The 25085-nt window shown below is 30.4% G+C and overlaps 1 protein-coding gene across 4 annotated transcripts in view; it reads left to right on the plus strand.

Moving 5' to 3' along the window:
* mahj (LisH and WD40 domain-containing protein mahjong) overlaps positions 1–25085 on the plus strand; it is a 161543-nt gene that overhangs the window by 70818 nt on the left and 65640 nt on the right. For all 4 annotated transcript variants that reach the window (XM_087154784.1, XM_087154786.1, XM_087154785.1 and 1 more), the window contains 5 exons: positions 10723–11026; positions 18918–19024; positions 19160–19291; positions 23978–24201; positions 24285–24360. In XM_087154784.1, the coding sequence (XP_087010910.1) occupies positions 10723–11026; positions 18918–19024; positions 19160–19291; positions 23978–24201; positions 24285–24360 (843 nt within the window). The remainder of the gene's footprint in view (positions 1–10722; positions 11027–18917; positions 19025–19159; positions 19292–23977; positions 24202–24284; positions 24361–25085) is intronic.

Genomic DNA, 25085 nt, shown 5'->3' on the forward strand with positions numbered 1-25085 from the left:
CTGAAATATGGCGAGCAAAAAATAAAATAATATAGTACGTTTAAATAATTAAATATAGCAGTGAAAATATAATAATTTTCGTAATTTTATATTAAAAATGAAAAGCAAATAATTTTTCTGAAGTAATATTACAAAATAACGCGAACTAATTACAAAATAACGCGAAAACATGAAGAAAAAAAACATAATTTTTGTTTTTCGGTATATTCAGCTCACCTCTGCAATAGGGGCAAAATGGGGCAGGTTTTTTCAGAAGAAGAAACGGCAAAGAAGGCAACAAATAAAAGTTTAGCTTATTACCTTGTGGAACATTGTAAAATGTCAAATGATAAGATATAAACTATAAGTTTGTCAAGAGTATTAACTAATCCAACAAATTGAAAAATTGTACTATAATTTTAGACTAATTACTCATAAAAATGCAACAGTAAGGTGAAATTCCCCTATATATTTCTGAAATATAAATTTAAAAGTTAAATTTAGAAAAAATATTTTTAACATATTTTTCACTACATTGTACTCTTGTCGGTCCAAAAAGTAAATTATAATGTTTGGAATGATTATGAATACTTAATTTGGGCGATATTAAAACTGCCTACACATATTTTAGTTGAAAACTTAATTTTGACTTTTGGCTAAAGATCATGGTCTTCTGGCCCACTGTGCAGTGGGAAGGAGTTTTGCCCTCTCGTGTGCAACTCTGCTACATTTTGCAAGAGATTCTCAGCTTCAGAGTTCAATTCGTTATGAATTGAAAATTTAAAAATACCTCACATTTATAATAGGTAATGTCTGGGTGCGACGCGTGACGTGTCTTATCGGAGAAAAAATACTTTAACTTCTACTCGAATCGCATAGCAATTCTTTGTGTTTATAATTTAACACCGCGCATTTCTCAAGTAATTAGTTTTTTAATTGATATTGTTTATTAAGAGAATGTCGGCAAACAAACGAACAACGTTTAGTAAGAGCTACATAGAACAATTTCCATTCATTCAATCCTCAAGAAAAGGTGAAAGTTATGCGCTTTGTTCAACGTGTGCATGTGACTTCTCGATTTTGCATTGTGGGAAAGGTGATATTTTGAAACATATTCAAACAGATAAACATCAATGTAACTCAAATATTCTTTTGAGTAACAAAAAAATTGATCTTAAAGTTAACAACGACCAAAGTGTTATCTGTGCCGAAGCATTATTTACATCGTATCTCATTGAGCAAAACATCGCCATCAATGCCTCTGATCATGCTGGACCGTTATTTAGATGGATGTTTCCTGATAGTGAAATTGCACGAAAATATGGATGTGCGAGTATTAAAACTTCAGTAATAGTGAAAGAGATGGCAAAATCAGATAAGGAAAGTATTGTTGAGATACTTAGGAGAAGTCCCTTTTTAATAGCTACGGATGGCAGTAACAAAACTGACTGCAAATTATCCTATTTGTGTTACCTATTATAATGAAGAGTTATTGCGCGTAGAGACTTCACTATTGTGTTCACCAGTGTTATCATCAGAAGGCACTGGAGTCAATATAGCAAATCTGATATTGACTGCTCTGAGTGAATGTAATATTGATGTCAACAATTGCCTAGCTTTAGGGGCTGATGATTGGTAAGAAATCAGGGGTTGCTGGGATATTAAAAACTAAAATTCCTAATTTATGTGTCATTGGCTGCCCTTGCTCAACCTTCCTGCGGAAAAAGGGCAACTGTGCTCCCTTTATCCATAGAGGAGTATATAATTGACATTTTCTTTTTTTTTAGACAAAAACTCTAAAAGAAAAGAGAAGTTGAAACAATTTCAAAAATTGCATGACACTGAAGTTAGGAAATTGTTTAAACATGTGTCAACCAAATGGCTCTCTCTAGGCTGATCTTTAAATAAACTACTAGAGCAATGGGAGCCACTGCTATCCTTCTTCAAAGAAGAACTGAAAACTGAGCACGGAAAATGCAGTGCATTAAAAGATTCCGAATTTCCAAAAAAGGATAATTCTGAGGCTGGTACCTCAAAAGTTTTAGTAGCTACTGGTGCTAAAAAGAGAACCAATAACTGTGAGTTAAACTCATCCAACTTAAAGAAGTTTAAATTAAGCAAAGACTTCAATGATACACTATCTAAGAGTGTTTTATCCAGAGAGGAAAGAATATTCATGTTTTTATTAGATTTGTATAAGTCTTATTGCTATTTCTAAGCACATTGTTTACCTATATTTGAAGAACCCAATGTCCAACTTCAGTCAAGTTCTCCTCAGATACATGCACTTCACGATCTTTTATAGTCAACTTTAAAAAATTTTATGATTCACTTTGTCACTCCTTCAGCAGTTAAAATGTTGTGACTTTAAAGTTAGAGAGAAAAAACGAACTTTTCCAATCAGTTAGGAATCATTTCACAACAGTTTGTGATTATATGATCGTAAATTTCCATTCAAAGATGACATACTTATAAATGCTGAAGTGTTAAATTTGAATGAGATTGAAAATGCTTCATTTTCTAATACAGTAGAGAACCATTTATCCGGTATCCAGATAACTGGGAAAAATTTTGCTCGAATTTCCCGCCATTTTAAACTAGAACGATTTTAAACTAGAACGAAAAAAAGCGGAAATTGGACTCATCCTTGAAGTTGAGTAGAGGAAAATGTAAGGAAGGGGAAGATTTTTTCCCCCGTTTACCCAGAGAAACGTCATTTCCTCCGTGACCTTGAAGGCAGGGAAGGGAGGAATGTTTTATTTTTTCCTTTAGGCCGTCAATCAAACTCAAGGGTGTGGCATGCTGATTTCGTTTTCTGCTTGATTTACGAGGGGGGTGGAGAAAATGCATTGCATGCATATCAGTGAACAGAAAAAGAAAAGAGAAAAATATATTTATTTGACATCGACTAATAAAAGGAAAATCTTTTTCTTTTGAATAAATTCTTATTCTTTGGAAGTGCGGTATCAATTACAAGTTTTTCTTGGTGTGGAATCACATCTGCTGTAATTAAAAATCTTGTTTTTATCAACAAAAAAATAAAATAAAAGGAGAATTGTTTATTATTTTAAACATAGGATTATTTTATGAAGCAGATTGCAGTTCTGTTTTTCTGATTCCACTACGTTTGATTTTTTTTCTTTTCGCGATAAATTTCGCACTAAATTAATTCTTTTAATTCATAAATTTTATCATTAGTTTTTTTTATTTTTTTTTTTAATTCCGTTGATCTTACCTTGTTTCGGGTTTTAATATTTATGCTAGTGCCTTTTTTAACTATCGTTTCGGTTCGATAATTTTCAAGTGTTTTTATTTAGATTAATAAGTTTTCCTTTTATTTTATCGTTTCCCCCGTATAATTAGGTATGAAATATATTGCATTATTTAATCATTGGTTTTGTTTATATTATTTAATTTAGGAATTGTAATTATTTTTAAAAAATAAATATGAGAATTTTGTATTTTTTAAACTTGATTTTCTTGTCTGAACTTGCAAATTTTTTTGTTCCTTTAAATGTTATATTTCTACCATTTTTTTTTCTTTTTAAAGTTAGGAGTACCTTTATTTTTTCTCTTACTTTATGCATTACACTTTTTCCTTGTACTTCGGGTTCGATAAAACATCGATTAACGACACTTTTTGGTCGATCCAGAAAACCGGGAAATTCAGATATCCGGGATAGCGATGGTCCCGAGCATCCCGGATAATGGGTTCTCTACTGTATAAGATTTTTCTGTAACAGATTTCCTGTCTTCTCAAAGATTTTAAATTTTGAAAATTCAGATGCTCTCTTTGATGAACTGGAGATTCAGTTCTTTTCTCTTCAGCTAGAAGATTTGCCCATTGATGTACATGCTGAAAGTAGAATGGATGTTAAGTGGGCAAAAGTGGCCAATTGCTCAAACAAAAAATATATTTATTACGTAAATTTATCCTTTCACTTTTCACGTTGCCACATAGCAATGCAAGCTGCGAACGGGTTTTTAGTCTTGTTACAAAGACGCAAACCCAGTTTCGCTCTCAGTTATCAAGTGAACATTTGGAGAACTTATTGACTATAAAGTCAAGCATGAGAGTTTGTTTTGAACTAAAATTTTCTGATACATTTTTGTAAAAGACAAAATCTTGCACTTTTAATTCTCTTAAACAATAAAGGGCTCTGAATATTGATGCTAAATTATGTTTTATTAATGAGTTATGTGTTGTAATTCATATTAAATAAATTTATGTTGCAGATTGAATTGTACATTGAAAATACAATGAAACACAAATTGAAAGAACAAATAAACATTGAGAAATAATTTTATGCATAATTTTTGTGAATGATTATTATTTTATGAATATTTTTTATGATTATTATTTTATGAAATATGAATAATAATGAGAAAATTTTGATTGGCACCTATAAGTTATCAAATTTGTCTCAATATACTATTCATAATGAAATTTATATCTCTTGCGCTATGCCGCGGTTGCGATAAAAAAAATGCCCTGCTTTTTATTTTGGTGAGGTTGGCAAATCTGATTTAGCATAAAAATACGTACCATTATTGAAATTTTAAAGATATCATATGCTCGAGAATTAAATTTTGAGTTTCTATTATTTTCATTTATTTTTTAAAGGGGTATAGAAATTTTTAGGCAAATAGACAAGTGCATTTTTATTAACCCGGGAGAACTCGCGCTACTTATCGTCACACGAGAGCGCGCGACGGGCTTCTTAGGCCCGGAGCGGATTTTTGCTTAAGAAAACGGTAAAATCAATTCGCTGAGCATAAAAGATTTGTGTTTTCAACTTAGAATTATATATGGGTAAATAAGAAATAAAATATTTTTTAAAACAGCAAGTTTAAAAAAGTTTAATGATATATTTACAATAAAATTTTGAAAAACTTTTTTTAAGCTATACATGCAATTAATATTAAATTTTGAACAATTAAAAAATTATGAACTATTTTTCCAATTAAATAATGTTTATTACATTTACTATAATTGTAACAAAACTTACATATTACTGGCATATTCTGCAAATGACACTGCTATGCTCTCCGCATACATTTTTTGAACATTTAGTACAAGAAATTTGCGATTTTCTGTCAATTTTGCTGGGGCAGATATGACACCTTTTTCTTGAACATTTTTGTTTTTTAGCCGGTGGTGCTTCATAATTTTCATTGCGGCCGCTATCTATTTTTTCACGCAATTAGCGTGGAAGCGTCGGCTGCAAACTTCTTTTTTCTACATGCTCCTTCAGAAGCTCTAACGCCAGATCTTTCAAAAATAAACTCCTTTTTTTGTATTGGAGCAGTGGTGATTTCAAAATACTGAAAAATACTGTCATCGGCCATCTATTACTAATTCTTGCAGTGGAATAAGTAGCTGACATTTCATCAACTACATCTACAGCTCCCTTCGTCAGATTGTAAAATGTTATTATTTCTGGCTTCTGCAGTTGAAACATCAATTGCACCATTATTGTGCATGGTAGACAAAAGTACCACACATTTATTTTTTTTCGGTACGTAGGATACCAGAGTCGCATTCTACTGAAATCCAAATAAAGAGGAATACACTTCTCGTTTCTTCCCAGAAATGAATTCTTCTGGTAGTTCTCTTTTATTTTTTCTGACAGTTCCTTCAAATGTAATTTTCTTTTGAAGGAGATCTTTTGCTAATGAATAACTAGTATACCAATTGTCAACTGCGAGATTGCGTCCAGAGTTGTAAATCGGTTCCAATAACCTCCTGACAATTTTATCGGGAGTATTTTCTACTTTATATGGACCTTCTGGTTGAGCCCCTGCATAAATTTCAAGATTCCAAGTATAAAATGTCCTAGAAACAACCAAAGCGAATATTTTAATTCCATACTTGGCAGGTTTACTTGGAATATACTGACGAAGGGAACATTTACCTCTAAAGGGTTCTAACTTTTCATCTATAGTGACAAACTCCCCGAGACTGTACACATGTTGGCAGTTTGCAACAAATTTTTCAAAAATAGATCGTATGGGAGCCAATTTATCCTGTGCTCTTCTTGAAGAACGATCAGTAATATCATTGAATCTTATGCATCTCATTAGGAATAAAAAGCGATTATATGACATAGTCCGATGAAAAATTTCAAGCCCTGTGCCATCGGTATTCCAAATATCACGGACATTTACATGTGAGGATTTGTGAATTCCCGCTAAATATAGAAGGCCAATAAATGCTCTTATTTCCGTCATATTTGTCTCACGAGCATCTCTTTTTCTTTGGAAATTGCCTGCAATTGATTGTATATAAATGTTTGTGCATTCCACAATACTCGTTATTATTTCGTCGATAAGCAACTTCCATGACTCGATAGGGCAGGATACGTTTCTTGCAACACCAACATTTCCAGGCAATTTTGTAACGATATTGTGAGCTGGAGTTCTCACGTTTCGTCTTGGTTCATTTTTATTTCATTTAGTTACTTTATCTTTGCCAATATAGTACCCAACGGATTCGGTAATATCAAAATCACTAGATGAATCTAAATCTTCTTCTGAACTTGACTGATGATCACTATATTGTTGCGTGTCAACAGTTTCTTCATCATCCTCATTAATAGATTCCTCATCAGTTGAAACTTCAGCTAATAAGGTTTCCAAACGCTTCATTTCTTCCTTATAGGTTAAAGAGCGATACATTTTACAGCCTCTCCCTTCACATTCAGAATCTGAAATGACAATCGCGAGCGCTCGCATCGGGCCTCAGAAGCCCGAATCGGAATTTTCTCAGAAAAGGGGGGGGTCGTACATTCCTGAAATGCGTGTGGTCAGTGTGTAGGTGACCTTCAACGTAGCTACCGTGAATCCGGTCCATTTTCGTTGAAGGGGTGATTTTCTGCAGTATAGTTTTGTAATGACCGGGCCCGAGAGGCCCGTCGCGAGTCTTCCCGGGTTAAAATGAGAAATGACAAGTTCATTTTCTATTGGAGAAAAAGTAAATAAAAAATTAATTAGAATTATGTATGCAGTATTTGTCATCTACACATAATCTGACAAGTATTAGCTGCATAACCTTTTCCTACTCACCCATAACTTTTATTAAGAAAATTTAAAAAAACTGAATAATATTTTAATAATGGAATGCAAGTATGACAACTAAATATTATAGTTACATGAATATTAAATACGTTGTGTGTATAAAATATTTTTACGCACCAGCCCTGCTTATTAAAAGTAATTAAATAACTATCATTAAACTTAACAAATTTTATCCTAAAAACAATATTTGAAAATTTATCTAATACAAATATTCCCATAAGCAGTATTTAATTTATTTATACTAATGTTAAACAAATTAATTTATATGAATGTTCTGCAAGCATTTCACAGTGAAAAAAAGTCAACTTTGCATTAAAATACTATAGTTTCATTTATTAAAATACAGGATCATACACAGATACACAAAATTTTTTTTAAACCAAGGCAAACATTCTTGATTTGTTACTTTTTCAATCATTTTTGAAGTAAAAAAATTTTGTCAATGACAATGATGATGAATTATTAATAAAATGCCTATGATATGAAGGTCCGTGCATTAAAATAAGGGTTGCCTTAAAATTCTTTCGAAGGGTGCCCAGATGGTGCACCATTTGCAAACACAAGCATTCGCTGGTCTGTTGTAATGATTTTTTAAATTTTTCAAAATAATGTGCGCATTACATTCAACGCAAGCAACTCTATCAGGCTCACGTGCAGACATTTTACTGAAGTTTGTATTAGCAGGTGTTTCAAGTTCGCAGATGTCAAGAATGTCAAACTTCTCAAGTTTGGACATTCTCATAGTTACAAAAGCCAATGGGAAAGTGTCCTATCCTTATCTATTCTATGCTAGAGGGGAAAGTGGGGGTGATGAATGAGATGGGAGGAAATGTTCTGCAAGATTATGAGGGGAAGCTTTTAAACCTTCAGGTCATTATGGTCTGCAGAAGAATATAAGATTAAGATTAGGCTTGGGGATTGTTTTGCAAGACTACCAGAGGCAGGTAGGCGGGGGAGGAGGGTTCGCAGGAAAATGCTGTCACTCATTCAAGACACAAATTGCTCGGCAGGACTTCATTTGTTCTGCGACATGCGTCACAATTTTAGGCACTTTATGCTTCTGGGCAAAGATTAATGACTTAAGTATAATTTTTGTCTCTTAGAATATTTCTTTCAAATTTTGTAAGAATATGCAAAAACACATCAAATAAACAAAGTGTATATAATAAAAATTTGCATTTAGTCTCGCTTTCTAAACGGATAAGTTAAATAAACTTTCTAAATGTTAAAAAAAAAATGACGTTCACTGTTTTGTCCACATCTCATTTTAAACAGTTGTTAAAGCTTTACTTTTAAACTTAATCTTTCAGAGTAAATGTGTTTATAATTTTAAACCAAGGATAAACAACAAACAATGCTCTAATTATTAAAGAAAGGTGTTTCTTTTGTAACAGTTTCTTTATAATCCTTTAGAAACAATAAAATGCACATTCTTAAAAAAAAAAAAGAAAAGAAAAGACTTGAATAATTTAAAAATGGATGCTTTTTATTTTTGAGTAAATGTTAATATATTTAGAAAAAATGTTTGAAACCATTATATATTTTAATTTTTCAATGCGTTACAAGAAAGTAAGCCAAAATATACATAACTATGCCAAAAATAACTACCGATCTACAACTCTGCTCCCTCCTAGGATCGTGTTTACAAATTGCAATGAAGTGTTTCTCATTCATAGCTCGTAAAAGTAGTTACCTTCCATTGTCTAAGTGGGAGATGAATTTTGGCAAGAAAACACTGTTGTGAAAGTGGAATTTTTTCATCTGACTAGCTGTTGCTAGGTTAACTTAAACTTGAAAGTATAGTCTTCCAAACCAGCATACAAGTAAACAACTGAAAATGTAACAAGAGGGGGAAAGAGACATGACTTTTCCTTCACCTGTGTTTCCCATTATCTTCTATTCTTAAATATTATTCAAAATATGCAACCACAAAACTTATCAAGCCACTGGTTATTAATTTCAAAAGAAAATTTTTATGCTTAAAAACTCCTTCACTTATAAGCAAGGTCTAACCCAGTTTTTTTGACATTAATACTTTTATAACACTACTATGAAGAACAAACAAAGTCTTTACTCTCAGCTGCTCTTAAAATTCAAAATGTTTGTTTTCAGCAAATGAAAGGGAATTTTCTCTAAACTCTAATTTAGACAAAGCCATTCCCCATATGATTTCTCTCAATTGCATTTGTTATTTTTTTCTGCATTCTATAGAAAAAAGTTTTTTTTTCTTCAATTTTTTTAACTTAAGTGATTTTATTAAATAGTACAGTAGGGAACAGATTATCCAGAACGGTCGGGACCGTCGCTATTCCGGATAACTGATTTTTCCGGTTTTCTGAATCGCTACAAAAAGCCGTTTTTTTTATTTCTAAACCCAACTAAAAAAAATTTGGAAAATTTATCGAATTTCGTTCCGGTTTTTTGGTTTTCTGATTTCCGGATAACGGGTTCTGTACTGTAGTTACCAAACTGCATGTAGGAAGGAGCAAACTTGATCTGTCATTTTACATGTCACTGTTAAGTATGCATCTTTTTTCGATCAAATTAGTGTAATTTTTTTACTACTCGCTATCATGATCACTGATTGTGTTTTTTTTAGTTTGTTTTTATATTTAGGTAGTATTTAAACCTTACCATCTTTTATTACAGAGGCATGTTTAAAAGCAACGACTGCTTCCAAGCTTAACCATTTTCATTTAACTTTAAACATATTTTCACGGTCACTTAATTTCTGCTTTTATCTTATAGGAACTGTTCTTGTCCAATATGCTTTTATTCCAGTATTCTCTCTTTTGAAATGTTAACTGTTCTAAATTGTTTTTAAATATCAGTAAAATAAAATGTAATCCCTTTTTTTATTTATAATAGGTATTAAATTTGAACTTTTCTTAATAAACTTATTTATGTAATTTTGGAGAAACTGTACCTTACATTTTATTGTTATAGTAATTCTAAGAAAGGTGTTGTCCCTCAGATTCCATGTTTTTAATCTTCAAGAATTGTAAGCATTTTGTGGTTTGGCTAGCAGGGGTTTTCCATACTCTGTGAGAGGTATGTTTTTATAAAGTAGTGAAAAATCACATTTTGGGAATTTGTGAAATTGACTCAATTTTGTGAAACATCCAGTTTTGTGAATTTGTTAAAATACGGACATGAATTTTTTTTAAAAAAAATTACCAAAACCAGTTGTTGGTCAAACTTTTTGTAAAAGGTCCTTATTTGTGAAAAATCTATTCATAATTTTGCAAATAAGTGAAAATAAGGTTTTGATTTTTAAGAAAAACCACTGAAACCATGTTTTTAGGGAATTTTTGTTAAATAATGTTGAATTTGCGCCTTTATTAGTAGGTTTTTTTTTTTCTTTTTTGAAGGAACCATTTTCGTGATTAAAATTTTGTAAAGGATCCTCTTTAACAATAAACTATTTCTTGACCAGGTCTTTTTCATCATTAAAAAATATTTTGTTGGTTCAACTCAAATTTCTTTTAAAATGTTTCTATTCAAATTGTATAATTTAATGTAATTCATAATAATATATAACTTATGCAATTTAATGTAATTCTGAAGGAACTGTACCTTACATTATATTGTTAAAGTAATTTTTTAAAAAAAATTTGCCTCTTAGAATTCCATGTTTTTTAATCTTCAAAAATTTATTTCTTAAAGGCACTTTGTGGTTTAGCTAGATCTACTCATGTGAAGCAAATTATAAGTAAGCTGCGCATAATTACGGATGGTGAACTTTTACATTTAATGAAAGAACCTGTTTTATCAGACAAAAGTGAAGATCATCTGCATTTTGTAAAATACAGTCTTGAACTTATTGAAAAAGTAACCGGTGCTCCAGTATCAGTTGGATCTGAAAGTTCTATGCTTAATATCAACAAATCAGAAATAGTGGCTAAGACAAAAATTGTTTACAATGAAGCACAACTAATGCAACTTATATGTGAACATTTAATTGCCAAAGGTATTCTCTTCTTTTTTTCTCTCTCCTGTTGAAAATAATTTTGTGTTTATGTGTAATTAATGTTATGTATAAAAAAAAGTAGGAGATATCACTGTTATCATCTTTACATACTTGAGGAACAAAGAGGAAAAATACATTACATAAGGCTACCTTTGTGCCGAAGGTTGTAGGTTGCACTTTTGTTTTTACCGTGAAAAACCAATTATCCGGAATGCTCGGGGACCATCCCTCTCCCAAAGGTCTGAATTTTCCGGATCGGCCAAAAAGTGTTATTAATCGATGTTTTATTGAATCCAAATTACAATGAAAAAAGTAACACATTTTAAAAAGGAATAGAGGCTCTCCTGAATTTAGAAACAGAAAAAAATAACATTTAAGAGAATAAAAAACCTTTACAAGTTCAGACAAGAAAAACAAGTTTAAACAGACAATACAAAATTCACATATTTATTTTTTTACGATTAATTAACGTCACCAAATTAACTAATATAATGATTAAAGAAAAGCAATATATTTCAAACCTAATGTTAAGAAAAAAAGGAAGCGAGAAAATAAAACGAAAACTTATTATTTAGATAAAATAAAAACACTTCCAAACTACTAAATAGAAACATAGGTAATATGGATGGTTTTCTAATATAAATATTAAAACCCTGGACAAGTCAGGATACTATAAGATCAACTGTATTTTAAAAAACAACTAAATCTTAAAATTTATGAACCAAAAGAACTAATTTATTGAGTAAAAATTGTCTATGAATTTTTAAAAAAAGAAAAAAACTTAATACATAGTGGAAACAGAAATGTATAACTTTAAAAAAAAGAAAGCTGTAATCTGCTTCAGAAAATAATAGTCTGCTATTAGTAATAAATAATTGTATGCTTAGATTAATAAACAATCTTCTTTTATTTTTTATAAAAGCAGGTTATTTTTAACCAAAGCAAATTGATTGTGATTCCACATCAAGCAAAACTTGCAAATGATGCCTCACTTCTAAAGAATCAGAATTTATTCAGTTGAAAAATATATTACTTTGTTAATCGATGTCAAATAGATAAATATAACAGATGATAAATAAGACATTTTGGTCGTAATAATTAATCACAATAATAATGTATTATCCAAAATAATAAAACAATGTGTCATAATAAATCAAGGATAACTAATGTGGATTTTAAAAAAATCTTAAGTGTCAATACTCTTGAGACAGAAGTTTCAAGTTCCTTTACTCAGACATCCAATTAACAACACTCAGAAATGATTAAGAATAGTAGAAGAATCTTGTAGATTCACCTTATAATGATTTTTTCAGAGAAAACTCTTAAATTTTTTTTTAATTCCCTGCTGCACAAATTACGATATTATGAAAACTGGAAGAGTGAAATCCAGCAGTTTGATCGAGTGTCGAATTCTCTGGCAATAACTAATTCCCGGTCTTTGGGTAAAATTGCGTTTCCTGAGAATAATACAATTCTCGGGGTGTACGAATCTGTCATTTTACTTTCAGGCAATATCTTTTTTTTAATTTACAAATTTTCATTCCAGATTCTAAATATAATAGTATCCTAGTTTTTTTAAAAATATTTTATAACCGTCGTTGAACAGCGGACCCAATTTTGGGTTTTACAACTACTAATTTTCAACCTCGTAGCCTTGAAATTTTGAACCAATCCAGAAGACAGGGAAACTCCTGGATCAGTACCCCCAGAGGTGTAATTTGTTACGGGAACATGAAGGACTTAGAGCCTTAACAGATTTAGTGTGCCTCAGTCGCCATATACTACATGGAGAGTCTTCAGTCAGCGGGAATCGAATCCATGACCTCTTGGACATGGGCCTAGTGCCCAGGGCTTCAAGTGCTGCTCATTTTGCGCCAAACCGGTATATTTGCGCATTACTGCGCAGAAACGGCATTTTATGTTAAATTTGCGCCGAATCTGCACCAAAAAATATTCAGGGACCAATTAAACATTGCCAAATTTTAATAGCATAAGAAATTTTTTTTTCTCTTGTTGATTTCATCGTTATTGAAGTGCCATCGTCTTCGTCAATGGCAAGCTAATGGCTTTCTTGCGCTATTCTATTTATAGATTAGTACCATGATCTTTAAATTAACTAGGGGACCATCCACTAAGTACATATTTTCAAGTTGATCCTCAGAACAGTCAAGAATTACAAAGCTTCATAACTTCAAACTTTCCATCTCCCTTTTATTCATTTCATTTAATAAAGATAAGAATTAATTGAGTTTCATAACGTAAATTTTTTATCTGAGGGACCATCCACTAATTGCATATTGTTTTTAAACAATTGTTTTACTTTATAACTTTTTTTACTAATATTATTTTTTTTACTTATTGCATTTTATTGTTGTATTTATTACCTTCAAAATTTTCAGTGCTCTTATTTTGTTTTAGGAAATAACTTAATAATATTTAGAGGCAAGATTTTAAATAAGTATGAAGAGAGGGGGTTTCAATATTTTAAATGCAGCAAAAAATCTTATGTTTTTAAGATTTTTCATTCAAAAATACTTCAATTCATCTTTTAATGATTTGATTTAAAACAATTGATGTAAAAAATTTTAATTGTCACAGATTTGTTAAATATTATGAGTGTAGAGACAATATAATAATTTACTTCTGACAAATTTTTTTTAGCTTCAATACTCATTGTATTTGCATTTAAACATTATTTAATTTTTTTTAATAATTAAATTAATGAAATACTTTATAAGTAACCAATTTTAATAAAAAATTATTTGGGGCCATTGACTAATTTACATTTGTAATATAAATTTATTAAAGTTTTCTTAATTTGCTTAATTCTTTACATATTTTTATAAATTTAGTATAATCAATATTAATCTTGTTAATGTTTTGTTGAATATGCTATTACAAGTAACATTTATTTAAATTTTAAGAAAATTACACTCGATGACCTTAAATAATAGTTAAATTAATTACAGTTTTGAATTACCTTTTACAGAATTAAATAAAGTAATTATTAATTTAAAAAATAGTATGAGCCATTCACTATTGAATTTATTTAAATTTCTTTTGCGAAAAGCTCTTTTTTTTAAAAGAAATATTTCGGCAATATTAAATAAATTTTTAGGTCTTTTAAAAACTGAAACACCATTGATTCACTTGCTGTATGATGAAATGGTGTTCCTAGTTAAAGCATTGTTAGGGCGTTTTTTGAAGAGTTCTGCTTTTCATGTTTGTCAGGAAAGGACTTAAAATCATTGGATGTAGAAAACACAGAAATTTGGCAAAATTAAAATTTAATAGATGTTGGACTAGATACCACAAAGGAGATGACATCCTTATCTTCTTCAGAAAAAAATTATGTATTTAGGTGCAAGGTCTTTTTACTTGGCATGCGCAAAAAATTTATTAAAAGTATTGCCTCTTAAAAATAGGTTACTGTACCATCTTAAAGTGTTGCATCCTGTAATGAGACTGGAAGAAACTTCTATTAAGTTAATAAGATATCTGGCAATAGTAACCCCATCCATTATAAAGCCTGGAGAGGCATCTTTGTTACTAGATAAAGGGACAAGGTTACATGGGGAACCAGAAAGTTATTCTTCTGACTCAAATGAATATGCACAGATTGATGTGTTTTGGAAAAACTATTTTGTGAAGAAAGATAATTTTGGGAAATATCAAATATCCTCTTATAACATAACTCTTTTGTGCGTACCACATGGGAATGCCGATATTGAAAGAGGTTGAAGTGTGAACAAAAAGCTATTTGACAATAAGGCAAGTTTAAATTTGCATAGTGTGAATGGTTTGAGAGAAGTTGTGTCATATATCAACAAAATAGGGGTTTAAATAACTTTAAAGTTGACAAAGATATGATTAAAGTGGTTCGTGTAGCATTTAAAAATTATTCTGCTAGATTAGAGGTTGAGAAAAGAAGAAAGAAAAAAGCGAAAAACACTGAGACTGTGGAAAGCAAGATTGAAAGCTGCTGAAATTGATTTGTAAGAAAAATTGAAGGCTTCTCGGGATTTCTTGGCCGCAGCTGAAAAAAATATTAAAGATGGGTAAAATAATAAAGATATATCGGTTATAGAAAGCGGACAGATCCTCTTATCTGAGGCTAAGTCGAGGATAGCAGAATATTTAACAACATTGGAAGGTACCAAAAAGAAACTTAATTTGTTAATGCAGGGACCTTCAAAAAAGTGTAAAAAATACGATATTTTATTAATGAACAAAATTAAAAATTCTTGTTATTAAATTCTTGTTTTAATTCTATTTATTAACTATGCTCCAAATCTTTGTTTTGCTGCTCCAAAATTGCTTTTTTGTTGCTCCAAAGATGCTCCAAAACCATGTTTTGCCACTTGAAGCCCTGAGTGCCCTACCAACCCGGCTAACTCAGCCCAGTATCCAAGTTTAGAAAGTTTAGAAAAAGATAAATACTTTTTTATTATTTTCTTTCATTTTATTTTTTAAGACGTCATGTTTTTAAAAGGAGTAGCAAAACTTTGTCACCTTTTAAATAATGCGTTGAGAAAAACTAACTGCTGAAGAGAAATTGGTATTTACAAAACTACCATAATTTACCTTCTAAAAACCGATTGTAAAAAGAAACAAATTTACAACAATTGTGTTTACAGGGACAGATAGGCTTACCCTATTTAAAGTTTGTCTATAAGGTATGGATTTTAATGATTGCATACCAATGAGCATAGTTCATTAAAAAAAAAAAAAACATTAATGATAAATTCAAATTTTTTTTTTTATATTTATAATAATATTAATAATTGTGTATAGTAAGAATTATAAATTTATTCATTAAAACAATTTTAGAAGGACACAACACACATTTGCCCATTGATAACTTATTATCCAGAATGATCGGGATTTCAACTAGTCCGGAAAATAATTTTTTTTTGATAATTGCTCTTTAAGGGAAGCAAACATAACATGCATTTTTCAATTAAAAAAAAATAATAAACTGACAATAATTAATGTCAATTTCATACAACAACATTTTCTTATAGGTTTAAAAAAAATCGAAATGAGCAGATGATAATGTGAGCTCTTTGTCTGAATAAAAGCAAGTTTTTCTCTTTTATTTCTCATTTGGTCCGAAGAATTACTTACTTACTTACTTACTTATCCTCTACATGCCTTTGGGCACTTAAGGCCTCTAGCATATCCCTCTTACGCCTCCTGTCTCTAGCAATAGATCTTGCTTCCTCTCAGCCAGATATTCTACATTCTTTTAATTCGCCCAAAAACATGCGCTGGATGGTAAGTCTGGGTTTTCCTCTTATTCTTTTACCATCAGGGGCCCATGTAAGCGCAACAGATGTTATTTTTTCTTTGGGCATTCTAAGGATATGTCCGAGCTAGCTCCATCTTCGTTTTTTAATTTCATCTTCTACTGTTTTTATTTTAGCTTTCTTTAATAGATTTTGACATGATACTTTGTAAGGCCTGAAAATTTTAAAAATAAATCTTAATCATTTGTTTTGAAAGGTTTCTAATTTTTGTATTTCGATCTTGGTCTGTTTCCAGGTTTATGCGCCATATAATAGTACTGCTCTAACAATAGCTTTGTTAACAACTATTTTTGTCTTTATTTCAATATTTGACTCTCTCCAAAATTTATGTAATCCCTTAAAACATGTTCTTGCTTTGGTTATTCTCTGTCTAATATCTTCACTACTTCCCCCTTTTTTATCTACAATAGAACCGAAATAGCTAAATGACTCTATGTCATTTATTTCGTGATTTTCGATTTTAATTTTGTCATTTTTCTTTTGATTTATTCTCATTACTTTAGTTTTCTTCTTGTTTATGAATAAATCTACACTATTTGAATATTTGTTGAATTTGTCTGTTTTAAGCTGAAGGTTTGTACATTTGGATGAAATAAGTACGATGTCATCAGCAAAACCAAGGTCCTCTAAAGTAGTTGTGAAATTCCACCTTATTCCTCTTTTTTCAACTTTCAAGTTGTTTTGCATAATCCAGTCTATCACCAGTATAAATAAAAATCCTGATAAAACACATCCCTGTCTCACGCCAGTTTTTACCAAAAAGAATTCAGTTAATTCTCCATTTACTTCTATACATGCTTTGCTGTTATCATGCATATCTTTGATTATGTTAATATATTTCTCTGGTATATTATAAAGTGATAAAATTTCTCATAATTTCTCTCTCTTAACTGAATCAAAGGCTTTACTGAAATCAATAAAGTTTAAATATAAAGAGGTGTTAAATTCTAAGCTTTGCTCAATGATATTTCTAAGTGTGAAGATTTGCTGCATTGTTCCATTTCCACTGCGAAGACCTGCTTGTTCTTCTCTTAAAATTCCATAAATTTCATGTTTTAGTCTATTCAAAATTATCCTTCCAAATATTTTTCCCGGTATGGAAAGTAGGCTAATGCCCCTCCAATTTTCGCATTTTGTTAGTTCGCCTTTCTTGGGAATTTTCACTATTACTGCTTCTTTCCATTGTTCTGGTATTCTTTCATTCCTCCAGATTTCATTGAAGAGCTTTTGCAACTGTCTTGAATCGGTTTCAAAATCTGCCTTAAGCATCTCTGCCACGATTCCATCTCTCCCTGCAGCCTTCTTTGGTTTTGTGGCCCTCGGGGCATTCTGTACCTCATCCAGCGAGATATCTTCCAAAGAAAAATCTACAGTAGATGCATCCGAAGAATTAACTGGGCAGATAATCAGATAAAAATAACATAAAAAAGGGCTCAAATTTTAAAAGTAAATTTAATTTAGTTAAAAAATAATAGTATGTAAGAAGTAACATAATTTAATAAATTTTTTTAATAAAAACATTTATAATTTCAAGGAAAACAAATCCTGCCTTTTGGTGTTCTTTAAAATATGTGTTCTCTATTAATATTCAGCTTCATTAAGCTTAGTATATTGTTCTAGCCAAAGTTAGTTTTTCTTTAAATGCTCTCGTCATTTCAACAACTGTTTTAGAGGGCTTAACAAAGCAGAATAAGTATTTAGATATCAGAAAGCAGTAAGATGTAAAATAAATTAATATCTTTTTTAACAGATCACAAACATTAGGAAAATTTTTTTTGAAAACGGAAAAGAGATTTGCTTATTTTAGTTGTTTTGTAAAATATTGTGTAGAAAATTGATATTTCTGGTAAATAGACGTCCAGAGATGAGACTTTGTACCGTAGTTGAAATATATTTCCCTATAATACTTTTTAATGGTGTTTGAGGCTTAAAATATTATCAAATCTTTTGTTTTAAATACACACACAAAAAAAGCAATTTGTAAATTTTTTTTTGCAAACCTGGTTTAGAGTTTGCTAAAATTATGTCAAGCTCATTCAATGTTTGAATAAGTTTTGATCGATGAAATTTTTCTGTGAATTCTATAATGAGGTACTTTTGTATTTTGTTCGCCCTTAGAACCTTTCTTTATTTTTCTAGTTATAAGTTTTTTATTTACAACTTAGTGAAAATGTGTGGTTAATAAATTTCTAAGGAGATATGGAATATTTTTTCTTGTGAAAAAAATTTGTAAAAAATCGATGAAATTTATATACTTTACCTGATGAGTGTTATGCATTAAGCATTGCTCTTAACATAAATTACCTTTAAGACAGAGGGAAATACCAGATAAGCCTATATTAAACACCTTTAACTGAGACAAATCAATGATAGACTACTTCAGTTAAAATTGTCAGAATTAATTTCAATTTAGTTAATATGTTATGAGTAGAAAATGTACATAGCTACACTTCTCAAAATTATTTACCTTTAGTGTCTTCTAAATAAAGATTCTTTATCAGCTCACTAATTTACATAATTTTGTTTTATATTATTGCCGTGTTTCACATTGCTTATCATTTTGAACTTTCATTTAATGATAGGTTTTACTGAAACAGCTGCAGTTCTTCAAAAAGAAATGAAGGATAAGAATATTTTTTCTCAGCCGTCTTCATTGTTTCTAACATCCTTAGCTTGTAGAAATAGTCCTGTGAGTATTGTAGTAGTAACTGTTCATTTCTCTTTTATAATTATAAATTTTCTGTGTTTATGTATGTATGTTAAAGGAGTGCTCTTATTGAAAATAATAAATATTTTTTTTAAAAAAGAACTCCTTTTTATTTAGAAAAGTATGACAAAGAGGTCTACAATGCCATCATCCCCTCATACACCTATATCATTTTCATCTTCAAATTCTGTGCCTACAATACCACCACCATCTGTTCCTCTAAGAATAGTAGTTACGAAGAAAACCCCAGTGAGTTACTCTCTTTATTATTTTTTTATTTTATAATATAATCGTCATTGAACAGCCAACCCAATTCTGGGCTTACGACTAAGTATGTTCAACTCCGTATCCTTGTAATTTTGATCCCAATACAGAAAACAAGGGAGCTCCTGGATCAGTACCCCCAGATGTATTGATTTCTTATCGGAACATGGAGGACTTTGTGACCCGACATATTTAACATGCATCATTCACCTTTTACTACACGTGGAGACTACTGCCGGCGGGGATCGGACCAACGATCTCTTCGATATGGGCCCAGTGCCCTACCAACCAAACTATCCCGGCCTTACTTTTTATTATGTTTGTAACCTTCTCTTATTCTCTGACTTCAGTGCATTCATTTTTCTGATTGTCATTACACATACAACAGTGAAACCTCATTCTGCAGGCACTTCTCCAGGTCAGACACCTTCCATTATAGACAATTTTCAAAATTTCCGTAAGCCCAATTAGAATAAACCATTATATACCCTCCCAATGATTCGTCACTTTCTTTACTGTGCCTGAACTACAATTTGCATGTGAAAAAACTCTTATAAGCCCTTTCAAAGTGGTTTCTTTGCATTTTAACACAAATTTTACATAGGTGTAAGGTTTTTAAAAAAAGGGAAAATTTTTGTGTGGTGATGTAAAGAAGGATATTGAAGAGACAACATTTCTGGATTTTGACTAATTATTGCTCACATTGATCTTAAAATGTCCAACAATACTTTACTATAGTTATTTGGTGTAAAAAACATGATTTCAGATATCATGTTACTAACTTAAATGTCAAATTATAGGAGGAAAAAGTTTTCATTTTGCTGCTGCTGTTTCTGAACTCTTCTTGTGCAATAGTCCAAAGAAAATATCTTAGTTACGATACTGTTAAAATCATTACATGGATCTTAATTTGCGCTGAATAACTAAGACACTTGGATCTTTTAAATAAAAATAAAATTTTGTTTCAAACTTGAATTGAAAATGTGTCGCAAATATCTGATGAACCAAACTTATTTAAAACGAACTACAGTTAGATCTTTTTTTCTCTATTGGATCAATGTAATGCTTAGTGCTTAGAATTTGATTTCTGTTGGTAGTATTACATTTGTGCACAGTTTTCTTTGAATTTTAAAAATTATAGCTTTTTTTTTTGTTAGTTTAAATTTATTTTACTATCATTTTATTTATCTAGAACTGTTTACAGTATTGAGTTTCTCAATTAGAGTCTCCCACTCCCTAACGAGTATTTTTCTCAGTCCCTGCTTTATAAATGTTTCACTGTATTTATCTTATTTTTATGAAGTAAATATATTATAGAGGTTATATATTATGAATTTTTTTCTTTTTAGCTTACTTAATCAAAACAAATTGAAAAAACAATTTATTATTCCCATTAGCAATGATGTTTGTCGTTTATATACAAAAAGAACAGTATCTACCAGTATTTGTTTTATATGGAGTGAATGTTTTACTCTTTTATATAATAATTTTGTGATTTAACTTGCTACATTTTTTTTCTCAGTCTTTCAAAAGCTAAATTTTATTTTTAGAAAACATACTCTCTTTCTTTAAATTTAATTATTCAATATGTTTAAAATTTAGAAATGATCGTTATAAAGATAATTAAATTAATTTTTTAATGCATTTTATCAGCTGTTTCAGTGAGTCCGCTAGGCTTTAGAAAGATGAGTCCTTAAAACCCAAGATTTCTGGGCATCTTTTTACTAAAAGCAGGTCTCTATTTCAAATAAAAATTCTCTTTCCCTTTATCATCATTATAATTCATAATTATTCCACTATTATGAATTTAAATGGTAAATGGACAAAGCAGAAAAAGTTATATTTGAACAATCAAGGTTTTTCATTGGTGCAAATAAAGCTACACCAAGTAAAAGAAACAATGTAATTTGATACTTTGAATTAATCTAATTTTCTTCTTTAGCTAATAAAAAAAAAAGAAATGAATATTTTTTGTATACATGTTTAAAGTTTGGTTACAATTTTACCTACATAAATCTACTGGCACGGTGTTTTATTCCTGCTCTGGAGAATTGTACATTTACTGGGATGCATAATTCACCTTCTTAATTTAAAGAATCTGGTTTGAAACATAAGAATCTTAATTCTGTTGTTGAAAATTCTGTAATGACCTTTTTTAACATTTAATTGAAAAATAATTACCGTATTTTTCGGCGAAAGCGCCGCTTCGTCGCAAGCGCCACACCTCGATAAAAATGAAATTTTTTAAAAAAAAATTATAGTAAGAGCCGCAATGGCACTAAGCCGCACATGTCAGCATCCTTTTAGAAGAGACCTTTAAATTACCATTTAGAATATCTGTATGATAAAAAATTAAATTTTTTTATGCATTTCATAAAGTAAAGTTTTAATTTCTAAGTTATAATAAAAAATTTCTTTTTCAGCAAAAAAAAAAGCAACAAAAAAAGTTTTCTCTTTCAGCAAAAAGAAAAAGAAAACAACAAAACTATATAAAATAAAGTTGTTCTTACCAGTTGGCACCGCGCCAAAAAACAGAAGAACAGCAAAAAAAATATTTATATGTTCAGTAGCTGAATTAAGGCTGAACTGATTACAGAAATCCGTAAAACAACGTAATAAGAAAAATAAATTAAAAATTTATTAAAAGAAAGATTTTAAAATTTATTACCCTTAAGAATTTGAGAAGAAACTAATACATAATAACGAAACAGCTAATAATAACGAAATAACTAATAAAAACAAGAATAAGAAATAACTAAGCAGGCCCCAAAAAAATTCTGAAGGAATGTGCGAAGGGGAAATAAGTTTCACTTTCACAATCTTTGAGGGTAGAATTTTAGTGGGTAGAATGCCTTCTCCTTCAATGGAAATAACCCAATGTGACTCAACTTAGGAAGAGAGAAGAAAATGTTTGAAAGAGTGGTGCACTCCACCTCCTCCACGTGTCATTTCTATAGGAGCTGTTTAGGAGGAATCAATCAGTTATATTTTAAAGGGGTTGGGGAAAAGAAAAGGGTATGGGACCCCTAATCCAGCATTTCAAAATTCGGCACTTAATCTGATCTAATCTTTTTCGTTTTTTCTTTTAAGAAATTTATATTGATAAGACAAAAAAAATCAGCTATATTCTTTTTATTTGGAATTTTATTCTGTTGAAGTAACTTACTTTATTTTATCTTTTAAAAATAAAAGAAACTTGAAAAAAAAATTAATAAATCTGTATCAAAGGAAACATCTGTTTCTAAAGCAGTTTAAAATAAAGTGAGAAGTAAAAACGCCTGAATTTCCAATGAACAAAATAAAGAAATGGAAGTTGGAAAAAACTGATCAATCAATCTTGACAGCTGTGCTTGTGCTTTACTGATTTGCCCCCAAATTTCCCTCCTCTGTTTGACCATAAATTGGCCACACCCAGTTGACATTGAAACTACCACATGGGCAATAAAATGAATTTATCCCTTTTGCGGTTTTTTATTCGATTCATAAAATTTTTTTACTTTGCCACTTTTTATTTTTTCTTGTTAATTGTTGCTTGCTTGTTTTTTTTTTTTTTTTTTTTTTAATGGTTATTAGTGTTTAGCTTGTTTTTTGTTATTCATTGTTAGTTTCTTAGCATTAATTGTTAAAAAAAATTTTTTTTGTAGTTCCCTGTTAGCTTTTTTTTTTTGTTCTTGCGAGGTAAGCGTCTTTTGTTAAAACAAAATGTTATCTAAAAGAAAAAGCGAGAACTATGATCTCGCTCCAAAGAAGAAACGATTATTTCTTCTTCATAGGATTCTGATTATTTCTTCTTGATTATATTATATAGATTATTATTTTGATTAGTAAAATTTCTCTTAAGATGGGCCAGTTTTAATTTCACACCATCATAATCTACGATCGAAATTTGACTAAATTTATTGGTTTTTCTGAAATTAACAGTGGAATTGAATTATAGTAATATTTGGGGGCTATATTGGAATTTCCGAAAGAGATCCGAAGTTCGGCATTTCGTCAGTCCCGTGAGTGTCGGATTTAGGGTCCTATTCTTCCTTTTCTGTTTGCTTAAATTACAATTGCCAAGGCGCTAAATAGATTTCTAGCTTGCGATTTTTCCTTAAGCTGGGGGTGGATACAAGATGCATACCTTTTAAATTTTCTCCTTATGCGATGTTTTTTTAAAATTATTACTTCGTTTATTTATTTTCTTACAGGCTGCTGCCGAAAGTTTGCTAAGAATTGGCGATGTTCTGCAGCAGATCGCGATACGGGCGAATATTTCGTCGACTTCTTTATTATTTTTTTTAATAGTCTTTCTCTCTGAAAATTATTTCATCTTAAATAACTTTGCTTGACAAATCTTTTTGCTACAAAAAATATTTCGTCGGAAGCGCCGCTTGTAGGGAAAAAAAACTTTTTTTCGATAGCGCCACGGCTCTTCCGCCGAAAAATACGGTACTAAAATGAAATACTGAAAAAAACATATAGTGGTGTTTTTCTGAGTTTTCCATAAATTGGATGACAGAATGTGGAAGTGGGTAAAAACATTCTCCAGCCTTCTACTCATCTAGTTTGCCATGGTTGTAACTATACAATTATTAGTGAAGAATAAATAAGTAATGCGAAAATTAGAAACTTTTTTTTTAGCAATATTGTTTCTTTTAAACATATGTTGGTTTGTGGGTTTTTTAGGCACCTGAATATAAATCACCAATATCTAGCAGGCTTCAGAAACCTATTCAAGCATGTTCAAGAAATTTTTTTCAAACTCCAGCTATGAAGCGTCAAAATATAAATTTTTCTCATGAATCAGAGCCAGGAATCAGTTTGCATTCCATAATAACAGAGTATCTAAGAAAACACCATTCCTTGTGTAGGAACCCTATGCTTGCCTGTCCTCCATTTGATTTGTTTACGTAAGTTTAAAATGCTTGTTTTATCAAACTCTTGGAAGCTATCAAAAGGTTTTGATTATCATGCTTTTTTTTTTATTCTTTAGTCCTCATAAGTGTCCAGAGCCTCAAAATAGAAGAAATGCACCTATTAATTGTGTAAATAGAATATACAAAAAACAAGTAATGTCTTCTAATTTTGTTTCTATATTCTAGAATATATATAATATTGTGTTTGGGTATTGTAAAAGATTTTTAAATTCTAAAATGCTCTTTATTTATTTTGCACCCATTTTTATCAGATTCCTGTTAATAAACGTTTCAGTACAAAACTTCAAATTTTCTAAGAGGTAGAGGATAATCACTAAAGATGTAGAATGCCACTATTCTTTGTTATAAATTCTTAATCAATTTAAATTTTTTAACCTATTATTTTATGAAAGATCTATCCCTTTCATTTCAAACGAAGGGTAAATTTTTTATACAAAATCATTGGTCTTCATTAGGAGCACAGTTCATTATAATAGATATTTTTTATTCAGAGTATTTTGCAATTGCTATCATTATAAATAAATTTTTTTTAAATGGTTGATATTGTGTCTAACTTGTATCAACAACAAGCTTGGACAGTGACAAAACTGGAGGAAAATTGTATCGCAATATTTGAGAGAAAGATTTTGCGGAGTATACTTAGTGGTGTAAATGAAAACAATAACTAGAGAAGGACATTTAACTTTGAACTGTACAAGATTTATAAACAACCTGATATTATTAAGTACATAAAAATAAATGGAATGAATTGGATCGCCCACGTTTTTCGAATAAGTGAAGACAACACAATAAAAGATACTGCTTTTACACCCACTGGAAAAAGAAAGCGGGAAAGGCCTCGGTTGAGATGGGCTGAC

This window comes from Parasteatoda tepidariorum, chromosome 11, assembly GCF_982258835.1.
Source record: "Parasteatoda tepidariorum strain Cologne lab strain chromosome 11, Ptep-v5.0, whole genome shotgun sequence".
Classification (NCBI taxonomy): Eukaryota; Metazoa; Arthropoda; class Arachnida; order Araneae; family Theridiidae; genus Parasteatoda; species Parasteatoda tepidariorum.